This window comes from Pleurodeles waltl, chromosome 9 (genome assembly GCF_031143425.1).
Source record: "Pleurodeles waltl isolate 20211129_DDA chromosome 9, aPleWal1.hap1.20221129, whole genome shotgun sequence".
Classification (NCBI taxonomy): Eukaryota; Metazoa; Chordata; class Amphibia; order Caudata; family Salamandridae; genus Pleurodeles; species Pleurodeles waltl.
In genome coordinates, this window is record NC_090448.1 from 33,076,389 (window position 1) to 33,098,464 (window position 22,076).

Consider the following 22,076-nt stretch of genomic DNA (forward strand, 5'->3'; position numbering starts at 1 on the left):
CCACTGCTCCAGTGACAAAACCTTTCCAGTTTTTGAAGACTGGTCCAGTGTTGACTTTAGAAGCTAATGTTTTATTAATTTTGTTTGCTCAGGCTGATGTAGTTCTGTTGCTGAATAGTTGTGGGACTGGTTTGTGTTTGTACAGCAGAGTTTGATCGTGTCGCCCAGGCTGGGCCAGAGGCAGGTTGGCAGCCAGCTCTGATCCTCTTACGGTGGCTGTTGACTGATTCTCCACTGATCTCTGGATGCGCCTTCAGTGCAGAGGCTTCAGTTAAACTGCAGCACGTAGAATGGTGAGAACCAGTCACATCCTGTAGTTTTAGCGTTACACCAGTGGGAAATGTAAATAATGCTGCAGGGAAACAGACATACGTTTGATTTTTAACAGAATATTTTGAATTATGTTCATAATCTGTGTCCTAATGTGTTTGTTCCACAAAATAGAAGATACATCTGGATTGGAGAAGGCTGTAATGTAAGCCCCTGCAGCCCCCAGCCACCCCATTTTACGGCCCCTGTCATCTTAGGGCCTATGAATATCTGTGAGACATGTAAATATGAGGGACCCTCACCTCAATCTGTAGGGGGCCCCAACATTTCATGTTGCACCACGAGCAGTAGACTAGGGTGCATGAGCTCATCTCAGAACTAAAAGATGCTGGCATATGAGTGCTGCTCTGGTCATTACCTGGCCTGCCTCTGAGCTACACTCCCTGAGCCTCAGGGAGTGACTGTATCCGGAGAGAGGACGTCTAGTGATTGGAATGGCCAGAGGCACAGAGAACATCACACCCTTTGAGAGCACGAGGATCCAACTCAAACAGAGATGAACAGCAAGAGAAGCCTTGTACTGTTGAGCCACATGGGCTGTGACGGGCATTATTTACCCACTGCCTCCTTCTGGATCACAGCATTCTAGTTCTCTAACCTCGAATAAGCACACATGCAAGGCCTTCTTGGGCTGGGCTCAGAGGAGAGTGCTCCCTGCACACTCCAGCCAGCAAGCCTGGCAAGCTGCCGGCAGCAGGCCACGTTGACCAAACACGGAGGCAGATCCTGTGCAGTCTGGTCTTGAACTCTGGTACAGTTAGCCCTACAGGCACAAATCCCCAGATGTTTAGGAAATATCCAAATCGGGTCCTATTCAGACAAGTTTTCAACATCCAGCAAACCACACCATGCTCATCCATTGCAGATGGTCATCCCAGGGACCAGGCAACTATCCCATGGAATTTGAGCAGTCGTAATTCCCATCTCTTAATGCCTCTGATCCACTTAATACCTGCTTTACCTTAGCTGCCTCTGTCTTCTTGGTTAGTGGAAAGCTGCACACGTTCCTGCTTCCTCCACCACCCAGTCCTGGATGGGAGATCCTTTACCTCGATGGAGCTCCATTGAAGGCCATCATCCTCATCTTTCCAGCCTCTTCCATTTCTTCGCCTCCATCTGTGATACTTTCTGCTGCTAAGATTTTCTGTACTTCCCTGGCCTGTTCCTAGTGTTTATGTTGTACTCCTGTTCCTCCTACTCTCAGTCCTGCCTCTTTTGTGACGCCTACATGTTATCATCAACGTCAGTGCTCTACTCCACTTTCATTTCTGAAGCTCCTTGTTCCGATGCGTGGTGATTACTGTTCCTGTGTTTCTTGCTCTTCACCTCCCTTGAACTCTCACTCCCTCTACCTGCATCTTTCCTTCCATCTTACCTTCTAACACTTCCATCTTACCTTTTAACACGTCCATCTTACCTTCTAACACGTCCATCTTACCTTCTAACACGTCCATCTTACCTTCTAACACTTCCATCTTACCTTCTAACACGTCCATCTTACCTTCTAACACGTCCATCTTACCTTCTAACACGTCCATCTTCTAACACGTCCATCTTAACTTCTAACACTTCCATCTTACCTTCTAACACTTCTATCTTACCTTCTAACACGTCCATCTTACCTTCTAACACGTCCATCTTACCTTCTAACACGTCCATCTTACCTTCTAACACGTCCATCTTACCTTCTAACACGTCCATCTTACCTTCTAACACGTCCATCTTCTAACACGTCCATCTTAACTTCTAACACTTCCATCTTACCTTCTAACACTTCTATCTTACCTTCTAACACATCCATCTTACCTTCTAACACGTCCATCTTACCTTCTAACACGTCCATCTTACCTTCTAACACTTCCATCTTACCTTCTAACACTTCCATCTTACCTTCTAACACGTCCATCTTACCTTCTAACACTTCCATCTTACCTTCTAACACGTCCATCTTACCTTCTATCACGTCCATCTTACCTTCTATCACGTCCATCTTACCTTCTAACACTTCCATCTTACCTTCTAACACTTCCATGCTTCCGCAGCAGCTCACTTGGCTCTCCAGTATGAAGAGTTCTCAATATATTTGTGACGTGTGATGGTTCCATTGTGTTCAACCTGTTGTACTTTCTTATATGTTATCTCCTGTCATTATCCCTCCACCTTCTAATTTTTTGTTGTCTCTGTTACTCCTCGTCTACCTTGTGCTCCTCCAGATTCTACCTTTAACTCAAGGAGCTATGCACAAATCCATTGCTGTGATACTATGCAAGCCTTCATCTCTAACCCGGTTAAAAGAAACCAAAGCTTTAACTCTGCTTTAGGGCCATTATTTGGTGTATATCATAGTTTTGGTACCCTGTTATTCCCTTGTAACACATTTTGTAAGAAGAAACTATATGAATGAAAATAGTAAAAATAAAATGATACTTGACAGCGGTAGAAAGGTCTGAACCGATTTGTGCCAATTTACACCTGCCCCTTGAGCCCTAAGATGGCCGCTGCGCATAAGGAAGAGGGAGGACTGTGGCAGATGAAGGACTGTGATGATGGAAAGGATTGTTGGTTTTCGATGACGAGTTCAGGAGTCTTCTTCAAGTATCCAGGATCTTTGCTTCCTGCCTAATATATCACATTTTCTTGCACAGGGTGAATGGCTGCTGCTGTTCAACTATATCCTTCCATTCCCAGAAATACTCGGCCAGGCTGCACAGCTGCCCTTGTCTTCGGAAGGAATCCGCATCTCGGCGCACACAGAAGCGGTGAGAGCGCTCCGTTGCAATCCTTGGCCGCGCTGCCCTCATCACTCAGTAGACCGTTGTGAAATGTATTTATTGTTCTTGTACAGCTAAAGTGTAGTCTCTCGGTTGCTCCCTGGTGCTATATATCAGGTCAGGTATCATTTTAGATACTCCATGTTTGTCAATCCGTTATGATGTCTCACAGAAGGACTTTTCTCTACGTGCCACCAGGTTCACATGATTTGGTGACTAAGCTGGCGGCTTTCAGTTCCAAGAATTTCTTCATTTTACCGCATATTGTAATCCTGACCACAGCACATTCTGTATTTGTGCATCAGGTTTCAAGCTTTCCAACATTTGGAAGAATCCTAAAAAAACTAAGCGTTGAAATAAAAGCAGTGAATTTGGCTGATCACTATTGCTGTCAAAGGTGATTGCCTTCAAGACAAATTGGGTTCATTCTAGCAGGGCTACATGCTTTGTCTTAGTGTCTATCTGCGATTCAGGCGCCTTCCTAAAAGTATGTCCATAGATCCATGCGCGGAGCCTGCTTGTATCTGGAATAATGTCCCTCTTGTGTTTCAGGTGTGCAAGTTCCTGGTGAACCTTAGCATGGATTTCAGCTCCTACTATAACCGGGTCCACATTCTTGGGGTAAGTTGAGGTCAGTGAGTTGTCACCTCTCAGATTTCCTTACCCTGTATCCAAGACGAAGACCAAACACGCATCCCTCATCCATTTACGAATACAGCATCCCACCACCGTACACAAATCACCCCACCACACACACACCATCACCAACCTAGTTCCAGCCCTACTTCCATACCAATGCACCACATCCACACACCAGACTCAGCCCCATAGGTCTCCCCATACACATGGACATCTCCATGCCTCCTAAAAACACACACCCATAGCCCTCCTTTTATTTCACCCCTGTTCTCCAGAAATAAAATCAAATAGAATGACATAATGCAGGCCCAGACACTTGGCAGGAGGCTTTTCTTTGCTTAGTCAGGAAGGCCCATTGGTTAGTAAAATTGCAGAACCAAAGTTGACAGTGTTCATGCTGGTCCTGTGCATTATTCCCATGTGTTTTTTTTAAGGAAAAGAAAATTGTAAAAGGTTTACGCAGCAATGTTGTGTGCAATTTTATTAAAATGCATTTCTTTCCTTTTAGATAGGCATTGTAATTATTTAGGTGGAGAGACTTGCCTACTTTTGCTAAAACATGTTCCGGTAACCCGTACCTGGGTGAAGGTATAAACGTCATTGGCAGTTGAATGAAGATGTGCATGATGGAGAACTGACCTTACAGGAAAGTAACATTTTCTTCTTGCGTGGCGACATTCATCAAATTGACCCCCAAAGGCACTGCCATGGTCACATGTTTAATACCTGTATTAGCTGCTACTCCTCCTTCAGCGGTACTCTGAAATTCAAGCTTCTTTTCTGGTAGCACCGCTCTGATGCCCATGTCCCTTTGTTGTGCAGGGAATTCAATGCAAAGAAGAGCTAGATATTGAAACTCTATTCACAGGGTCCTGGTGTGGCATCCTCTCCTAGAGGCAGACCTCTGGCCACACTAGCTAACAAAGCCCAAGGTCTGCCAAATGTTCCATGAGGCCTGGTACTGGCTTGGATTACATGGTGCTTGCACACTATAGCTCATGTCTAAAGCGCTGCACTGACCTATGTTTGCACCTAGTGAAAGTATTACTAATGTTCCTTCACCTTTAGTTTCCCCGTGGATTCCTCCTGGGGCTTCGAAATGTGCAGCCCCCGATTTTAGAGTCAGATGGTCAGAAAAACTGTGTAGGCATACTAGCACTTTTCTGTACTGGTTCATAGGTCCCATTGTTGCCAAGAAAGTAAATGAAAAGTTAGCAGTGCTCTGACCTTTGTGCTTTAGGCCTTGTACACATTCTTTCCTGCACAGCAGACCACAGTAAGAAGTGCAGAGAACCGACTGAGCTGTCGGTCCATGACCCAAAGTCAGAGGCCAGTTTTAGCCCTTTTGGTAACAAGACAGACTTGGCTCTGGGGCACCATTGGTTATAGATCACAAATGCAGGCCAGCTGCTGAGAAGCAGAAAGGAAGTTTGCACATGCCAGAGGGATCATGATTTGGATCATGTCTGCCCATGAGGTCACTAGGCCATATGTGCTGCATGGAAGACATTTGCAGTCATCGTTGGCTTTCTTTCGACTCAGAGGAATGTTTCTTATATAACCTGTGTGGCCCATGGTGCTCGCTGATGCCATCCTATGGTCTTTATTCCTGTATAGAAGAAATATCCTCATGCATTAGAGCGACTCGAGAAACCTTTCCAGTTTGTGATCCGGTTGATAGAGCGATTTCTTGAGTGGTGCTACACATGCTTCACCCACAAGCAGTGTCACAGCTAAACAAAGGCAGCAGCGCCCGAGATGCATCTATATGAGGTCTGTGTAGTGGGATTGTTTGGAAAGTGGATTTTTCATAGATACATACTCTGCTTTTTTTTTCCATGCCATCTCTGATGTTGACCCTCACCTTAGGTGGGTGTGTGTTCAGAGCCAGAACACAGTTCTGGTGCTTGGAAGTCCAGTTCAAGCATTAGAGAAATTCAGACTTTCATAGGTGGAAGAGATTCTTAGTCACTATCCACGATAGGTTGAACATAATTATCATATGCACTAGGGAACCCCTACATAATGAGAAGCTTCAGGCAAGCTTCCCCTCTCCTGCTGAATAGGCTAGACCAGTGGTTCCCAACCTGTGGTCCGAGGACCCCTGGGGGTCCGCAATGACTTCTCAGGGGTTCCGTGACTGCTTAGAGAATTTTATAATGTTAACAGATTACTTCGCCAGCTTTCAGCAATTACTCTTTGTGGGGGTACCCTGATTCCAATAATGATTCAGTGGTGGTCCACTGGTTCCAGTACTGATAAAGTGGGGGTCCACAGAAGTCAAAAGGTTGGGACTTGACTGAAAAACTATTAAAAAGCTCTTATGCAACAGATGTCAGTCCTGCTTATTTAGAATAATCGTCAGGTCTCCTAAATTCCTGCTGCACATCTTTAACACTGTAAGAAGGCTTACCAACCCCCATGTGCTTATCTCGCTCATGCCTATAACCTAAAATAAATTGAAACTAACTTGCTCATTATCTGATTAAGTAAGATGAAGTCCCAGGGATATTAAGTCTACTATGTTACTTGATAATTCGTCCCTTTCCAAACAACTAGTCTGGTCCATCTTTGGGAAAATGCCAGCCTAACTTTGCAAGAGGAGGTTTGTGCCTCCATTTTTCGATCTAAATCTGGTGCATCGGAAAACACTTCCCTGGTGACAGTTCTACTGTTGCTGGCTCCCGGATAGCCAACAGGGTCAAGTCTGATATCCAGGAAAGGTCAGGACCCCTACATGGTCCTTATGTGACTTTTGGTCCCACAAAAATCCAAACTTGAGCCACGGTCCCAACAACGATCGGTCTGTTATACTCTTACCTGAAGAGCTGAACTATCTTGACCCTCGGAAACTAGACTTTCGCCTAGGTCATGTAACTGAGCCCACATTAATCGTTGCCTTTGACAAGTTTAGCTCGGTGCTTGCCAAAGCAGCAGTCTTTTTCATATTATCTCAGTAAGAAGCTGAAGGTGTCTATTTGTCAATGCCGTTTGTAGGATTCATGGTGATTGTAGGAAAGTGCCCCTTTTGACATTGTCACTCCCACTTTTTTGCCACTGGTGCTGAGGTTTTTTGACTGAAGGTGCACTACCAGGTTCCCAGTGTCGGTGCTCTGTCCATAAAACAAGATAAAAGGTCTAAATGTGTACAACTGGCGCACCTTTTAATACCTCTGTAAGTCCCTAGTAAATGGTACCCCTGGTATTTGGGTCTGGGTACTAAAGAGGGTCCCTAAGAGCTGCAGCATGTATTATGCCACACTAATTTACCCCCATACAAATTGCACAGAGTCTGCCATTGCCCACATCACTGCATCTAATATATGTAAGTCACTCTACAGCAGGCCTTAGAACCCTAGGGCCGGGTGCATTATATTTTATGTGAGGTCATCCCTGCATGAGCAGATATACCCCTTAGATGTCTAGTTCTATTGCTAGATATTGCAGGTGAATGGGGAAGCCATCTTAAGGTGTATTCTGGGCACTGGTCTTTACAAGTTACCCAACTACATAATGGCTTCTCTGAAACCTATGGTGTTTGGTATCAAACACCTCATTTTAATACATCCATACTGATGCCAGTATTGAATTTATTATGACATGCACTCAGAGGGCACATTAGAGGTGCCCCCTGAAACATACTCGTCCTCTAGTGTGTTGGCTGACTGGTATTGACCAGCCTGCCACCACAGACGAGTTTCTGACCCCATGGAGGTGAGAGACCATGCACTCCGAGGCCAGAAACAATGTCTGCTCGGGAGGAAGGGGTTCACATCTCCTCCAGCAGGATGGCTAGTGAATCTGTATACCAAGACCAGGGACTTCGAAGTTCCTGCTGCCTTTGATATGCGATCCCAGCTTCCCCTCAACCTGGGAGATGCCACCCCCTGTGCTGAGGCCCATTTGGCACCAGGACAGGCAGGAAATTAACTATGCAAGGAGGCCTGTTGCACTACCAGGCTAGTCACACCCCTAAGTTGGGCAGCCTGACGTGCTCCACGAAGAAAGGGTTCCACCATCATATTTTTGGTGGAACTAGGAACCCTGGAACAGGGTTATGACCACTCCCCACAGGAAGTGGTCATATCGGGAGTGTAGTCACCCCACCCCAGAGGTAAGTAGGCCATTGGCTACTACCCTACAATCCCCTAAATGCCTCTGAATGAGTATTTAGGTGGCCCACTGGCACTAGGAATTCATATTTGCCTGACTGAAGAAGATGGAGTACAAAGAAGAGCTGACCAGCGTGAGAACTGTGGACCAGCCTGGACTTTTGGAGCCAAACCCCGCCTACCTACTGCTGTCCCGACAGTCATCTGGACCCAACTTATCCTGCAGCTATATGCATCTTCCAAAAGCCTTAGAGGGCTGCCAGCACTTTGCAAACCAGTCGGCGTCTCCCTTGGAGTGGAGGAGCTACTTCACTGCAACCTGCAGGCACCACCTGCGATTGTCCAGTTCTCCGTTGTGCTGACCATCCAGTCCACAGAGGGAGCATCCGCCAGGAGGAGGATCCCTAGCATCCAGGTTGCAGCCCCGTCAACCCATCCAGTCTTCAAGACGCTGAGCCTGCCTGGAGCCTTCCTACACTAATACCTGGAGTACCACTGCCAGTTGCAAGCACCAAGGCTTGTTTGTGTTTAGCCAGAACACCACGCAGCAGAAACTTACCTACACGCTGAGGGACTTCAACAGAGGTCAGCTGCATGCCAGTAGTAGTTCTGCTGGGTTTCTTCCCCCTCTTCTGCAGGTACCCAAAGCACTCTGAAAGCCTATAACTCGCTGACGCGCCAGACAAAAAACACCTATGCACCCGAGTCCCCCAGCCACGGGCCACTGAAACTGACGGTGTCTCTGCGGAGATGAGACTCAAGGACCGAGCCCCCCCCCCTCTAGGTTCAGCCGGACTGGTCACTCAGTCCCCACTTGAAGCCCTTTTCTACCAAGGTACTGCTCCCGTTGACTTCAGTGCATGGCATATGATGCTACCACCACTAGAAGCACCTCTGCACCCAGACACACCAGGGCAGGTAACCAAAAACTGCTAGTGGTTCTAGCGACCCTAGCCCCCTGCTTACCTTAAGTCCAGAAGAACTGTTCTTTAAGTCGATTGCAAGTGACGCTGTGCAGTGTATGTTTTCCCCATAGGATAAAACTTCTGTGTTTAAGGCTCATGGCTCATATTTGACAGCTGTATTTTTTGCATTTCTTAAAATCGCTAACTTGAAAAGTACTTACCTGATCTTGGAGATCTCGGTGCTTAAAATAATATAATTTTTCTAAAATTGGTCTCAAGTTTCTTCTTGAGTGTGTCTCATTTATTGACTCGGTGTGTTTAAATGCTTAGTACTGCCCGCTGATACATCTAAACTGCTCGCCCACACTACCACAAAAGAGAGCTTTTAGGGCTATTATTTTAACCCCTGTCAACCAATAAGGGCCGCCTATACTATCTACATAGTGTACCCCTACATTGGTAAACTGTATCGGTAGTCAGCTTCCTACAGGGATCATTATGAATTAAAAGTGCTAAACGTATAAAACAAATCTTTTCATCTTTAAACATACAGTTGTTGTATTCCTTGTGGTTAGCTCTTTCACGATACCTTTTCTTTAAAAATGGGCTCAAGATCTTTTTTTTTCTCCAGATAACTTTGTTTTCGGTTAGGTTCTCCTCATACGGTACAGTAGCCGACTGTTGTGTTGATGTTCTTTTTCTTATGGTATTGATTTTTAGTATGGGCTGCCCCTGTTGTATGCAGAGATAAACATCACCCTATGCAAATGTTTTTTATTAATATACTGAATCGTTTTATCATGAAATGATCTGTTGTCCATGAAAGCTGCTTGATCTAAATCAGACCTGTAGGAAAGTGGGTTTTTATCTCAGGTGGACGAATGTCAGCATAAGGCCATCACCAGCTAGATGTCACACACTTGCGCAATCCCTGGTAACGTGACAGGAAGCAGTTTGGCTTAAATTAACAGCAATATGTAAATTATTTAAGCAGTGCATCCACAGTAGGCAAGTAGAAAAGGTCACACAAGACACAATAAAATTCTACAATCAATTTTAAAAGAAGAGAAATCATTTATGAGTTAAATACGATCAAAGCAACAAAAGTCGTATTAGGGGAGCCAAAAATGAGATTTTTCAAAGATGCAAGTGAAAAAGTTATTCAGTAGTCGCGGTAGACTGTTACCTAGTCAAGATTTGAGGAAGACCACGATGGAGCCCTGGCTTGGTGCAAGTGGACCAGTACAGATGAAAGTTTGGAAGTCAAATAGTTTGAAAAAGGATGTAAGTACAAATCAAAAAGAGACTTTGTAGTTTTTTGAAGAAAATGTTGTCACTCTGCTGTACAAATCCAAAATTGTAGCCTCCACTCTGGAACTGTTGGTTAGATTCCTGCGGCAGGTCGATCCAGATGAGGCTTTTGAAGTTTCAGTTTGAAAATGTTTCCAAGTCCCAAAACAGAATGGAACTTGGCAGATTTTCAGAGTTGCTGGAACCTTTCAGGTGGACGAATCCGAAATCAACCCAACGCTATGGAACTGCCAATCAGAAACTTTTCGCAGTAGTTCCCCTTGGCTCTGGAGCAAAATTCTTACAAAGTTTCCACATTTTTTCTTAGTGCCCAAGTAACCACAGGAGTACAATATTAAGCCCACCTACCCCTCCTCCCACCCATCCCCACTCCCCCTCCCCCACCTCTCAGGGGATGTGGTGAGGGGTACATAGAGACTCGGGGTGCCTGGCAGATGCCTCCAGCAAGGTCCAGTCCAAGTTCCAGTTACCACTGGTCAGGTGGGAATTGTACGGAAAAGCCTCATGCAGCTTTGTGTCCCTGTAGTCACACAGGTCAGCCAGCTCACCTCGGAGTTCACTTCTTTTTAATGGGAGCTAGATGGAGCAGCTAGAATCCTTCAGGGTTCCTCTCAGGTCACAAACAGCATGTCCAGTCCTCTTCTGTTCTTCTGCAGGTTCAGAAAGTGTTCTGAGGAATGCTGGGTGCACACCCAGCTTTGTAGAGTTCACCAGCCAGTAGGTAAGGAAGACCCCTAAGCACTCCATAGCAATGTGGTGGGGGTAAAAGACCCCAGGGCAACCTTTGTATTCTTGCCTTACTGCAAACAATCCCACAGTGCCCCTCTCTGTCAAAATCCAAGATGGGGGGAATCCTTCTCCACTTTATACCTCTTACATTTCTTTTTGGATTTTTTTTTATCAATAGTGAATACTTTTTATCAGTGGACTCTGTGCACTCCAGTTTTATTGGAATAGAAGAAGGGCTCTTTTCCAAAGACGTCCTAGAAGTATATTAGTCATGCTGGCCCCAAGATTGTGGCTAAAACTGTCCACAGACAGGTCTTGTGTTCCTTGACCTCCAGGTGTACCAGGCACCCAGAGGTGTGACCGTGGTAGTTAGCATCCCCCAACCTCTGTGGTCACTTAAAATCGGTTTTGGAGGCAGCTTTCTTCCCACTGGTTTTGGTGCGTGCCTGGCTTGGGGGTCAAAAGCTGGGGCCTCTCCATGTGTCACTTAACATTTACTTGTGACATTGAAGGCCCCTTTGAAGTAAATTAAGTTTCTGGAACACCCCAAGCGTTCTTCCTGCTAGAGGAAGAAAACACCTCCCCAGGTCATTGTATCTGCTCTGGGAAGAGGGTTCAAACCTAATTAAGGCCAAGCACCTTATGCACCGTTGCTGGAGAGCTAGTGGAAATGGGCCTCCAGCAGCTTCAGGCATAGTTAAAGTAACTTTATAAAAGTTACATTTCCCTTACATTTAACACAAAATCCAACTTACCCGTTAGATTGGATATTATTAAATATTTAAATGTCTTTAAAAGGAGTCTGTAGCTGGTACAGGTCAAAGGTTATAGATGGAAGAGTATAATCTGTACTTTGACTTTTGCTATGTGCAAGCTGCAGCTTGACAGGTGACAGTTTTGTTTTGGGCCTAGTCACTGGGGCATTTCTAAAATCACATATTCTGCTCTTAAATATTATGCATACTGCCTTGTAGGCAGCAAGGTGTGCTTAGGGGTGACTTACTTAATATTTGAAATCAGGATTTCCTGCTGGTCAGAATAGTGATTTTGACAGTGTTGTGTAGCAGAGTTCAAGCTGCTGCTGTCAAGCTACTCAGGTAGGCCTGGAGCCATGTTCTCTCTGCCACTGTAGTGGATGGCACAGTAGGTGTTGCAATCCACAATTGGCTTTTAACTTCCCGTGCCACGGGTGTTGTTGTGCACCATGAACTATAGCCTGCTGCGTGTTTTGAGTGCAAAAACACACACACTGGGTACTGGATAGCTGTGTTAGAGTTCAAGATTACCAACAAGTGGGTCCCAAAAAATGAAAAACTGAGGGTGACCACCCAAAAAGGGGTTCACTTTGCAAGACCAGATAACTCTTTCAGATTAGTCATACTATCTTGTATGCTTGTGTTTCATTCCGCCTTCTTTTGTACTTTGCAATGCCTTTAATCACTTTTCATGCACCCAGACCTCATTGGTTGTGGCAGAGGTGGTAATTTGGAAAACGTTTCATATTGAGCACTTGAGGGAATGGATGGTCAAACCATCATACCGTGGAAAATGCTCTCATAGCCCTGCTGACTGAGACCTTTGCAACAATTATTGCTCTATTTGTACCAAATCGATGTGTATACGTTATTGCTGGAGCAGAGGCAAGTTTTCTCAGAATTATTTCAAACTCCATTAATTAAAATAGCCAGCCATTATCCAGCTATGCTGTGCAACTGCAGTCCCACGATGCTAAACTTTCATTGGCCTTCTAAGTTTATTGAAGAAGTCACGTCACAGCGTAAGGACATTGTAAAAGGTGCATTTATACTTGATATAAACCATTTGGGTTTCTGATCTAAACATGGGTCTAAGGATTGTATGTTACGCAGGTTGATTGGCTCATTCATAAACGATTGTATCAGTCCTTAAAAGTCTATGAAAATATTCCTGAGACAGGAGATTCCCCATTGAGGATCTAAGGCTATCAAATCGGCTCTAATGGGACAGTGACTCCCTCCTCTGAATCAGTTTCGCAAAGTGCTAACAACCACATCCATGTTTAGCTGGTTTTGAATCTACTCCTCCTCTTTTATCTGGCTCCAAGGTTTAAATATTAACCAAAGAAACTCAGTACCTTTTTCCTTCACACTTGTCTACTTGCTGGAGCAGAAGACACAGGCTCTTCCTTTTGACAGTAAAGTTTTAAATAAGGGTTCCGTGCACTGATAATTGGATACTTTGTGGGGTGGCATTATCGATTCGTGAAAACCAGTGTATGTAAATGTTTATGTGGCAAAGTTAAAGTATGCATTTGTCCCATTGCAGGAGCCGTTCTCGCACCTGTTCAGTCAGATGTTTGCTCGGCTGCAGCTGATGAAAGGCGTACAAGAAGTTCTACACCGCGCCCTGGCTACACTTCACATTCCACCTCTCGACCAGCTCTGAGCACTGCTCGCAGCCTGAGGGACCCTCAGGCTGAAAAATGTCAATGGGCTGCCATGGGGCAGAATGCGTCATCCAGTGATCCTGGTACTGTTTGAACATTGATCTCTGGATGCATCGGCTGTGGTCGTGGGTCCGTCTGCTCAGGGACAATCCGGTGAGACTCTCAATAGAACGAGAAGACTGTAAAGAGATCATTCCATGGAAAGCTATGCATCAACCTTGTTACCATCCAAGTGACTGTGACCTAGAACCTTTAGAATTCACCCTGACCAAATACTAGCCAGGAAGACCGTACCCTACAAATCGCAGTATCCGTCATGGTCAAAATCCATCCCTAAACCAGAATTCATCATGTCAAAATACTCACCATACCTGGTACCAGCCCCCCTCCTAGCGTTCAAGTCACTGCTGCAGTTGGTTTTAAGTTAACAAGATCGTTTGTGTATTATCTGTGGCTGATTGTTTCAGTGCATTCCTATCCTGTCACAGGGCTACTGAGTACAACAATTATTGTTTTTCCTCATAAGAGATAAATGATCAGCTGGATAATGCCAAAAATATTGAGTGTTTAGTGATCACTCTTAAAATTATAAGACATGTTATATAAAACCCTTAAAAACAATGACATTGAGAAAGTGTTCAGGTTATCTTTTTATTCCTTCTAAAACGTCTTTATGTCTATTGGTAGATGATCTTTTGAGAATTTAACAATATAATGTGTCTTCCTTTACCTGCTTTGTTCTGTCCCTTGGATGTTGTGTGTACCTTGATGAGAAAATTGTGCATTGTTTACCGTTATAGTGTAAGGTCTCAGAAGTACTAAAAGTCCACGGTCGGCAAGCTTCCCATTCCTTGCGTGGCCGAGGACGTGCACCCACAGACCTCATGGGTCAGGAAGCCAGAGTTCGACCCAATCCACTACTTCCCCCGGCAGCCACAGCCTCCAAGCTTCTTTGTTTACCCACCGACCAGCATGGGTAACCAGTGGGTGGCAGGGGTGACTTGATAGCCCACAGGTGACATATATTGTCAGGTCTCCTGTAAAAAGGACTCAGCTGACATACAGTGAAATACTTATGCAGGCACTTGATCAGTCATTTAAGGTTGCAGCTAACTGTGCTGTCTGCCATTTTTACCGCTGGAATCATATTAGGTTGTCCGCTGTCTGCGGAGTAACCTTTGGCAGATAGTGAGCCCACCATGTCATCTGCTGAGGAGTTGTCTTCTGAAGTCATAGGACTCACTGCCATGGACCTTGTACTTTGGTGTGATTCTGTCATTGCTGCTGAGGTGATATAGCCACCTTCCATCATACTTGCATTTGCAGGGGTTTGGGAGTTTTCTGCATGATTGGGCGTTTTGATCAGATTTTCTGTTTCAGTTGTTCCAAGTGATTGTCTGGTGATACTTATGCATGTGCTTGGTTGGGATTAGGGCCTGATTTAGATCTCAGCGGAGGGGAATACTCCATCACAGAAGTGACGGATATCCCGTCCACCATATTACGATCCCACTGTATCCTATGGGGATTGTAATATGGCGGACGGGATATAGTCACATTTGTGGCAGAGTATTCTATCCGCTGAGACCTAAATCAGGCCCTCTGTTTGGTTGCCTCATATTTGTTCTCCCAGTCCCATGCTGATTGCGGCTTTGAGACAATGTGAGAGCATTGGTTGACTACTGTTCTCCATTCTGCTGAAAATGACAATGTCTATTTTACACTATGCAGACTCAATTTCTTCTAGACGTGTATGAAAGAGACTCTTTTACGCTTGACCGCCAGGGTATAATCATGGAATATCATGATTTTTGCAATGTCAATGCTGAAATAGCCTAGTTTTGCGAATTGCAGAATTGTGTTTCTGTCTCTAACATTAAGGGCCTCATGTACATGCGGTGTTACCGCCAAGCTGCATCGGTGGCGACCCAAGAAGACCGTCAAGTCGATGGTGTTCCACCCGCCATATTTAGATGTTACAGCTCTGCAAGTGCAGGACTGGCAACGGATTTCCGGCGGAGGGAGATAGCGGCAGGACCCAATGGACTTTGTACAATAGCAGGGGCTATGGAATGGAGCTACGTCACACACACACACACACACACCCTGTACTTTAGCCATATGTCCCCCCTGCATTACACACTATACACCACACCACATACACACCATCATCCATTACAATTCCAACACAACCCGTACATACCGAAAACACACACACACATCTATGACACAACTAACACACACAATTTACACTGCACCCACACATGACACAAACACAACAACCAGCACACTCAGCTACACAGACACACTCACACAAGCACAACTACACACAAGACAATGTCTGCCACACAACATAGATCCCACAAGCAAATGACACACATACAGACACAACCACATCATACACACCAGTTTCCTCCACCAGCCAATCCACACACACACACACACGTACTGACTCGCATGCACAACAGATAGCACAAACCTACAGTGCAGTTCCTCTTGCAATGCGAACACATGGACACCGTTGTCAAGTGTGAAAGTACCCTCATTGTGGTGCCAGCATACATTTGGCAAAGAATCATGACTCCACCATGATGTGTGTATGTGCAATATGCGTGTTGTGCCAGTGTGTCCCCAGCCATGTGTGACACAATTGTTTCCCTGTCATATGCATGTCACAATGATTTTACAATTACTACAAATAGAATTACTGTGACATGTATATGCCTGAAGTGGTCCCGAACTCCCGTGCAGTGCCCACCCAACGTACCCTGGCAATGCGGCATCCCTAACTTTGGAGTCTGGCGATGGGAAGGTAGTTGTCTCCATGGGACGATGGCAGACGTGATTGCAGATGCTGTCCACATCCACATCTGTACAGCAGAAAGGGTGGCTGGGGTCTTGCCTATAGCCACTTTTCCCTATCCCGCCGTAGTCACGGGTGGTGTTTCTTGGTGAAGACGGTGGTTCGAATGCGTCTTTCGGCTATGGGACCACCAACATCTAAATAGGATGGGCGAACCATCACGCGGCGGACATGTTTTCACTCAAACTTGACAGAGGGACAGTTGCTGCCAGCATCTAAATCAGACGCTAAGTATTTGCAAATGTGGGTCTTGGTGCGTTGCCAGGGGGACCTGGTCTGTATCCTGTGGGTGTGGTCCACTGGGAAATTACTGCTACCTTTGGAGAAGGTTCTTTTTAAAGCCATGCCCCATTGTATAGTGTGGGGCCACAACCTTCTATTCCGTCTGGCATCACCACTATGAGCAAATTGTTGCGCCTTACTCTCCTCTATGCACCCTCAGCTCTAACTTCCAAGAACCTCACACATTCTGTTAATTTCTAAAGTTGTCCTGTGTCATCAGAGACTGCAGTGTTTGCAAGAAAACCTCGCTGTGTGCCTTGTCAGCGAGTTTGCATTGGTTTTCCATTAGGCTGTCCATATCTACCTCCATTGCTTCTACTTCATTTTCAAGGGCAGTGAAAGTATCAGATAGCTCTTTTATAATCAGGTCCCATTTGTCCTGATTGATGGTGCCAGTTGCCGGCATTAAGCCTGAATTGTCTTAATCCAGCATGTTACCACAGTATGAGTTCACCCAGAGCTGCACAGCCTTCCCATTCAGTTGCCAGAAAAATATCACTCTACGGAGTGGCCTGACATATTATCGTAATACATTTGTTTAATGTGGGGGATCCATTGGCCCCAGTCCGCGTTCTATTTATGCCACCAAGCAGAGCTGAATGGATGTTCTCGGGTACTTAATTCAGCATCTCCAACTTATATAGTGTCCTGGCCTGCCTCAGTCATCCCCATAGGAGTCGGCCACCTACCAGTGTGTGGTGGGGACACATGCAACCAGTTCGGGTTTGGCCTTAGCTTGCTTCCCCTACTTATTGGGCCTTCATATTTGGTAAAACAAAAAAGGGGGACAAGATATACTACTTATCTTCACACTTTAGGGGGCAGCCAGTATCACACATAAGCCGCCATTTAACACTGGCGATCCTTAAATCAGGGCTCGTAACCTCTCCCACAGGCCTGTTGTTCAGCTCTTCAATTCATGCAGCAACTCACTGCATTCCCAGTCAGCAGGCCCAGGGCAGCACTGGACTTACCTGCTCAACCCAAGTCTGGGCAGCTGCTTCTCCCACAGGCCCGTCATCTAGTTCTTCCTCTCCGACAAGGCACCTCGGAGGCTCAACCCTGACACTGTGTCCCCGCCACATTTGCTTCTATTGTGCCTTAGCCACAGACATTCCAGCACTGATAAGGTCCAAGTGGATTAGTGAAGCAGGTGATGGGGCCAGCTCTGCTCGTTGGTCGGCCTTAAGTCTGGCAAAGTTTGTTCTGTCAACTTAGCCTGCACCCCTTTACATGAGGCCTGGGCACAACTCCTGGTATCATTCTGTTTAATTCTGTGGAGTTACCTAAAACCTCCGTGAGATTCCGCGAGTGGCAGGATGGCGGTACGTCGCTCTGCTCGTGCTGAATTTTAGCGCCGGAAGCTTGTCCCATGATGTAAAATCAGCGTGAGTGGCACTATACAGCAGAAGCGCTACTTCTTTCTGCTAGGTTTTCTACTCTAGCGGCAGCTTTCTAAACGCGAATGGTGGCAATCTCAGCGTGAGTGGTAGTGACCTGCCACAACTGCCCGCTTTGAGAAATCTCACCGTGAGGGGGTTTAGCACTCTATTTTCTCACTCACAAGCTGTGTGAAAGGAACAATTCTGACACGCAGCCGTTGGAGTAGTTTTTCCAGAACTCCACACTCCAAGCAGAGCGCGAAGTGGGCAAAACTCTGCAGGATGAGCAGAATCTTTCGCCACCTCCACTTCACAAACATGCCAACCTTTTAGAACAGGCAATCGGGAGAGTGTAGGAAGTTGGCTCTGTATATACAAGCTCAAAGTGAGAGATAGTGTGCACAGAGTCCAAGGGTTCCCCTTAGAGGCTGATAGAGGCAAAATTAGACAATACTAATGCTTTATTTTGTGGTAGTGTGGTCGAGCAGTAGGCTTATCAGAGGGTAGTGTTAAACATTTGTTGTACACACACACAGGCAATAAATGAGGAACACACACTCAAAGACGTAACTCCAGGCCAATAGGTGTTTGCTCAGAAACGTATTCTTTTCTTAATTTATTTTAGAACCACAAGATTCAGATTTTAGGTAAGTACATAAACACAGGTACTTCACACAGGTAAGTATGGAACTTTGAATTAAAACAGTAATCTAAACAGTTTTGGCAAAAATGGAAATAAGCTATTTTAAAAGTGGAAACTGCAAAAATCAACAGTTCCTGAGGGAGGTAAGTATTGGTTAGTATTGGTTAGTTTCTCAGGGAAGTAAAGCACTTACAAGTTCAGTCTCCTGGGTATAGGCAGCCCACCGTTGGGAGTTCAGGTCAACCCCAAACACCCAGCACCTATGGAGAACAGGAGTGCTCCGGTTCCAGTCTGCTAGCAGGTAAGTACCTGCGTCCTTGGGGAGCAGACAAGGGGAGTTTTGTAGAGGACTTTGGGAGTCCCAAACAGGCACACAAAATACACCCTCAGCGGCACAAGGGGGCCCGGGTACAGGATGCAAAGTAGGTGTCGGGTTGCAGATAGGAATCAATGGAGAGACCCGGGGGTCAATCTGGCAATGCAGGCAGGGCATGGGGGGTTTCTCGGGCCAGCCACTGACTGGGCTAGGATGAGGGCCGCCTGCTGGTCAATCCTGCACTTGTAGTTGGTTCCTCTCGGCCCTGGGGGCTGCGGGTGCAGTGCTTCTTCCAGGCGTCTGGTTCCTTTGTTACCGGGCAGTCGCAGTCAGGGGGAGCCTCTGGATCCTGTCTGCAGGCGCCGCTGTGGCGGTGCAGGGAGGTCGACTCAAGGTGTCCATGTCGTTGGAGTTGCCAGGGGGTCCTCTCTGGGGTGTTGGTACTTCTGGACACGAGCCGGGGGCGTCGGGTGTGAAGACTCACGCTTACAGAGTGAGGCTGGAGTCTCTTTAAAGATGGTTTCTTTGTTGCAGTTTTGGACAAAGCCCCTGTCCTCTGGAGTTTCTTGGTCCTTTAGGTGCAGGTCAGTCCTATGAGTCCTCAGAGGTCGCTGGTCCCGCTGTATGCGTCGCTGTGCAGGTTCTCGGAGTCTGGAGACAGGCAGGTAGGGCTGGGGCCAAGTCAGTTGTCGTCTCTGCAGGGTTTTCAGGTCAGCAGTCCTTCTTATCGTTTCAGGTTCCAGGAATCTGATTTCCTGGGTTCAGAGTAGCCCCTAAATACTCAATGTAGGGGGTGTGTTTAGGTCTGGGGAGCAGTAGCCAATGGCTACTGTCCGGGAGGGTGGCTACACCCTCTTTGTGCCTCCTCCCTGTGGGGAGGAGGGCACATCCCTAATCCTATTGGGTGGAATCCTCCAAAACAAGATGGAGGATTTTCTAATGCAGGGGTCATCTCAGCTCAGGGCACCTTGGGGGCTGTCTTGACTGGTGGGTGACTCCTCCTTGTTTTTCTCATTATCTCCTCCGGACTTGCCGCCAAAAGTGGGGGCTGTGTCCGGAGGGGCGGGCATCTGCACTAGCTGGAGTGCCCTGGGGAGCTGTAACACCAGGATTGAGCCATTGAGGCTTACCGCCAGGTGTTATAGTTCATGCAGGGGGAGGTGTGAAGCACCTCTACCCAGTACAGGCTTTGTTCCTGGCCACAGAGTGACAAAGGCACTCATCCCATGTGACCAGAAACCCGTCTGGATGTGGCAGGCTGGCAGAAACTGGTCAGCCCAGCACTAGTAGTTGGACTGGTGTACAGGGGACATCTTTAAGATGCCCTCTGTGTGCATTTCCTAATAAATCCCACACTGGCATCAGTGTGGATTTATTGCGCTGAGAAGTTTGATACCAAACTGCCCAGTATTCAGTGTAGCCATTATGGAACTGTAGAATTCGTGTTTGACAAAAACTCCCAGATCATATACTCTTTATGGCTACCCTGCACTTACAGTGTCTAAGGATTTGCTTAGACACTGTAGGGGCATAGTGCTCATGCAACTATGCCCTCACCTGTGGTATAGTGCACCCTGCCTTAGGGCTGTAAGGCCTGCTAGAGGGTTGACATACCTATGCCACAGGAAGTGTGTTGTGGGCATGGCACTCTGAGGGGAGTGCCATGTCGACTTAGTCATTTTCTCCCCACCAGCACACACAAGCTGTGAGGCAGTGTGCATGTGCTAAGTAAGGGGTCCCCAGGGTGGCATAATACATGCTGCAGCCCTTAGAGACCTTCCCTGGCCACAGGGCCCTTGGTACCAGGGGCACCATTTACAAGGGACTTATCTGTGTGCCAGGGCTGTGTCAATTGTGGAGACAAAGGTACAGTTTAGGGAAAGAAAACTGGTGCTGGGGCCTGGTTAGCAGGGTCCCAGCACACTTTCAATCATAACTTGGCATCAGCAAAAGGCAAAAAGTTAGAGGGTAACCATGCCAACAGTGGCATTTTCCTACAGAGAGTTTATTTAAAAAAATAGTCTGGAGAATGTATTTCCCTCACTGATATATTGAAGCAGAGCCATTCTGCCTGAATCTTGGCAATTGGCATGTATGGTACAGAATCTGCAGTTAACTTTTGCAGTTTAATAACATAGCACAAACATAATCAGAGTTCTGTTTTTGTTTGTGCTATGTAAAACTCCCACAAAGAGGCCGATCACATGCTGTGATCTTCCTCTCCAAGAATTAAGGACAAAGCGTTAACCTTTGATATCAGAAGTCATTCCTGGTGGAGATTGGAGCGTTTGTGAGCGGTATCAACATTTTATTTTTGGTAGTTTTACAAAACTCCGAATCGGGTTTCTGCGTGCAGGAATCAGGAGGCAGGAGACTAGCCTTGAAATCGGTAGTCTCCCGCCTGAATCGGGAGTGTTGGCATGTATGCCTTTGTGCCCGAGTTATTCTCTTTCGTCCGCATATGTTGCTTTAAGTGTCTGATAATGCCAGATTTTGTAGCTGCAATTGGAGCCTCAAGGAAAAGCAACTGCCATGATGGCCAGGAAAGCCAGCCTCCTTTTTAACATTTTCTTCATTTGGTATTTTTCTGCCTCCCTCCCTTGGATGGCACAAAGAAGGGGGAGAGAGAAAGGAATAGTAGCAGGGACAAAGGGAAGGAAGGACAAGGTCAGAGGACCAGTTGTACCTACCCAACCACCATCATGTGCTAACATACCATAATATATCCACACAAGTAATGTCACAGGCACTGGACCAACTTTTATATTGACCAAAATCATGTAGAACCACGAACAAATCATATGCCCTTATAACGTTGAGCACACATCATCATTTGTCAACACCTCCACCATCCTAATCCCACACATCTAGCATCATACACCTGTATAGCCACCATGAAATTCCCACACACCTATCACAGTACATCCACACTCATTCACCAGTGCCCTCCCCATCGTATGTCCACACATCCAAAATCATATGGCAACACAAATACAAAGCAATACACACACACCCACAATCTGACATCTGCACAGCGCCAATATACCTCCCATACCCCAGGTTCATATAAGGAGGCATCCATATCCATGAGCCAACACACCCACCATTAGCCACCAACCATATGACCACACCCACGATCATAAGTTCTCGGCCAGTGTATATTGAACGATCATACACCCATACGCACCATCATATGCCAACACGTCCATCGTAATATACTCGGAGCACTGCAACTATAAGCCCACACCACATTGTACTCCCACATACTAACCAACACAGCCACCATCCTACATCAGTGCCCAGCAGTTAGTATATGCTCACACACCCACAATCTTTCACCAACACAACCACCATCCCATGTCCACCCA

General features: G+C 46.3%; 1 protein-coding gene across 2 annotated transcripts in view; it reads left to right on the plus strand.

Moving 5' to 3' along the window:
• The window catches only part of DALRD3 (DALR anticodon binding domain containing 3), a 163,224-nt gene extending 149,381 nt beyond the window's left edge, over window positions 1-13,843 (plus strand). The window contains exons 11-13 of one of the 2 annotated variants that reach the window (XM_069206202.1): window positions 2,976-3,089; window positions 3,654-3,722; window positions 13,102-13,843. In XM_069206202.1, the coding sequence (XP_069062303.1) occupies window positions 2,976-3,089; window positions 3,654-3,722; window positions 13,102-13,221 (303 nt within the window). In that variant the 3' untranslated portion in view covers window positions 13,222-13,843. Of the gene's footprint in view, window positions 1-2,975; window positions 3,090-3,653; window positions 3,733-13,101 lie in introns of both variants that reach the window. The other variant, XM_069206203.1, reaches the window with a different exon arrangement.
• The last annotated feature ends 8,233 nt before the right edge of the window (window positions 13,844-22,076 follow it).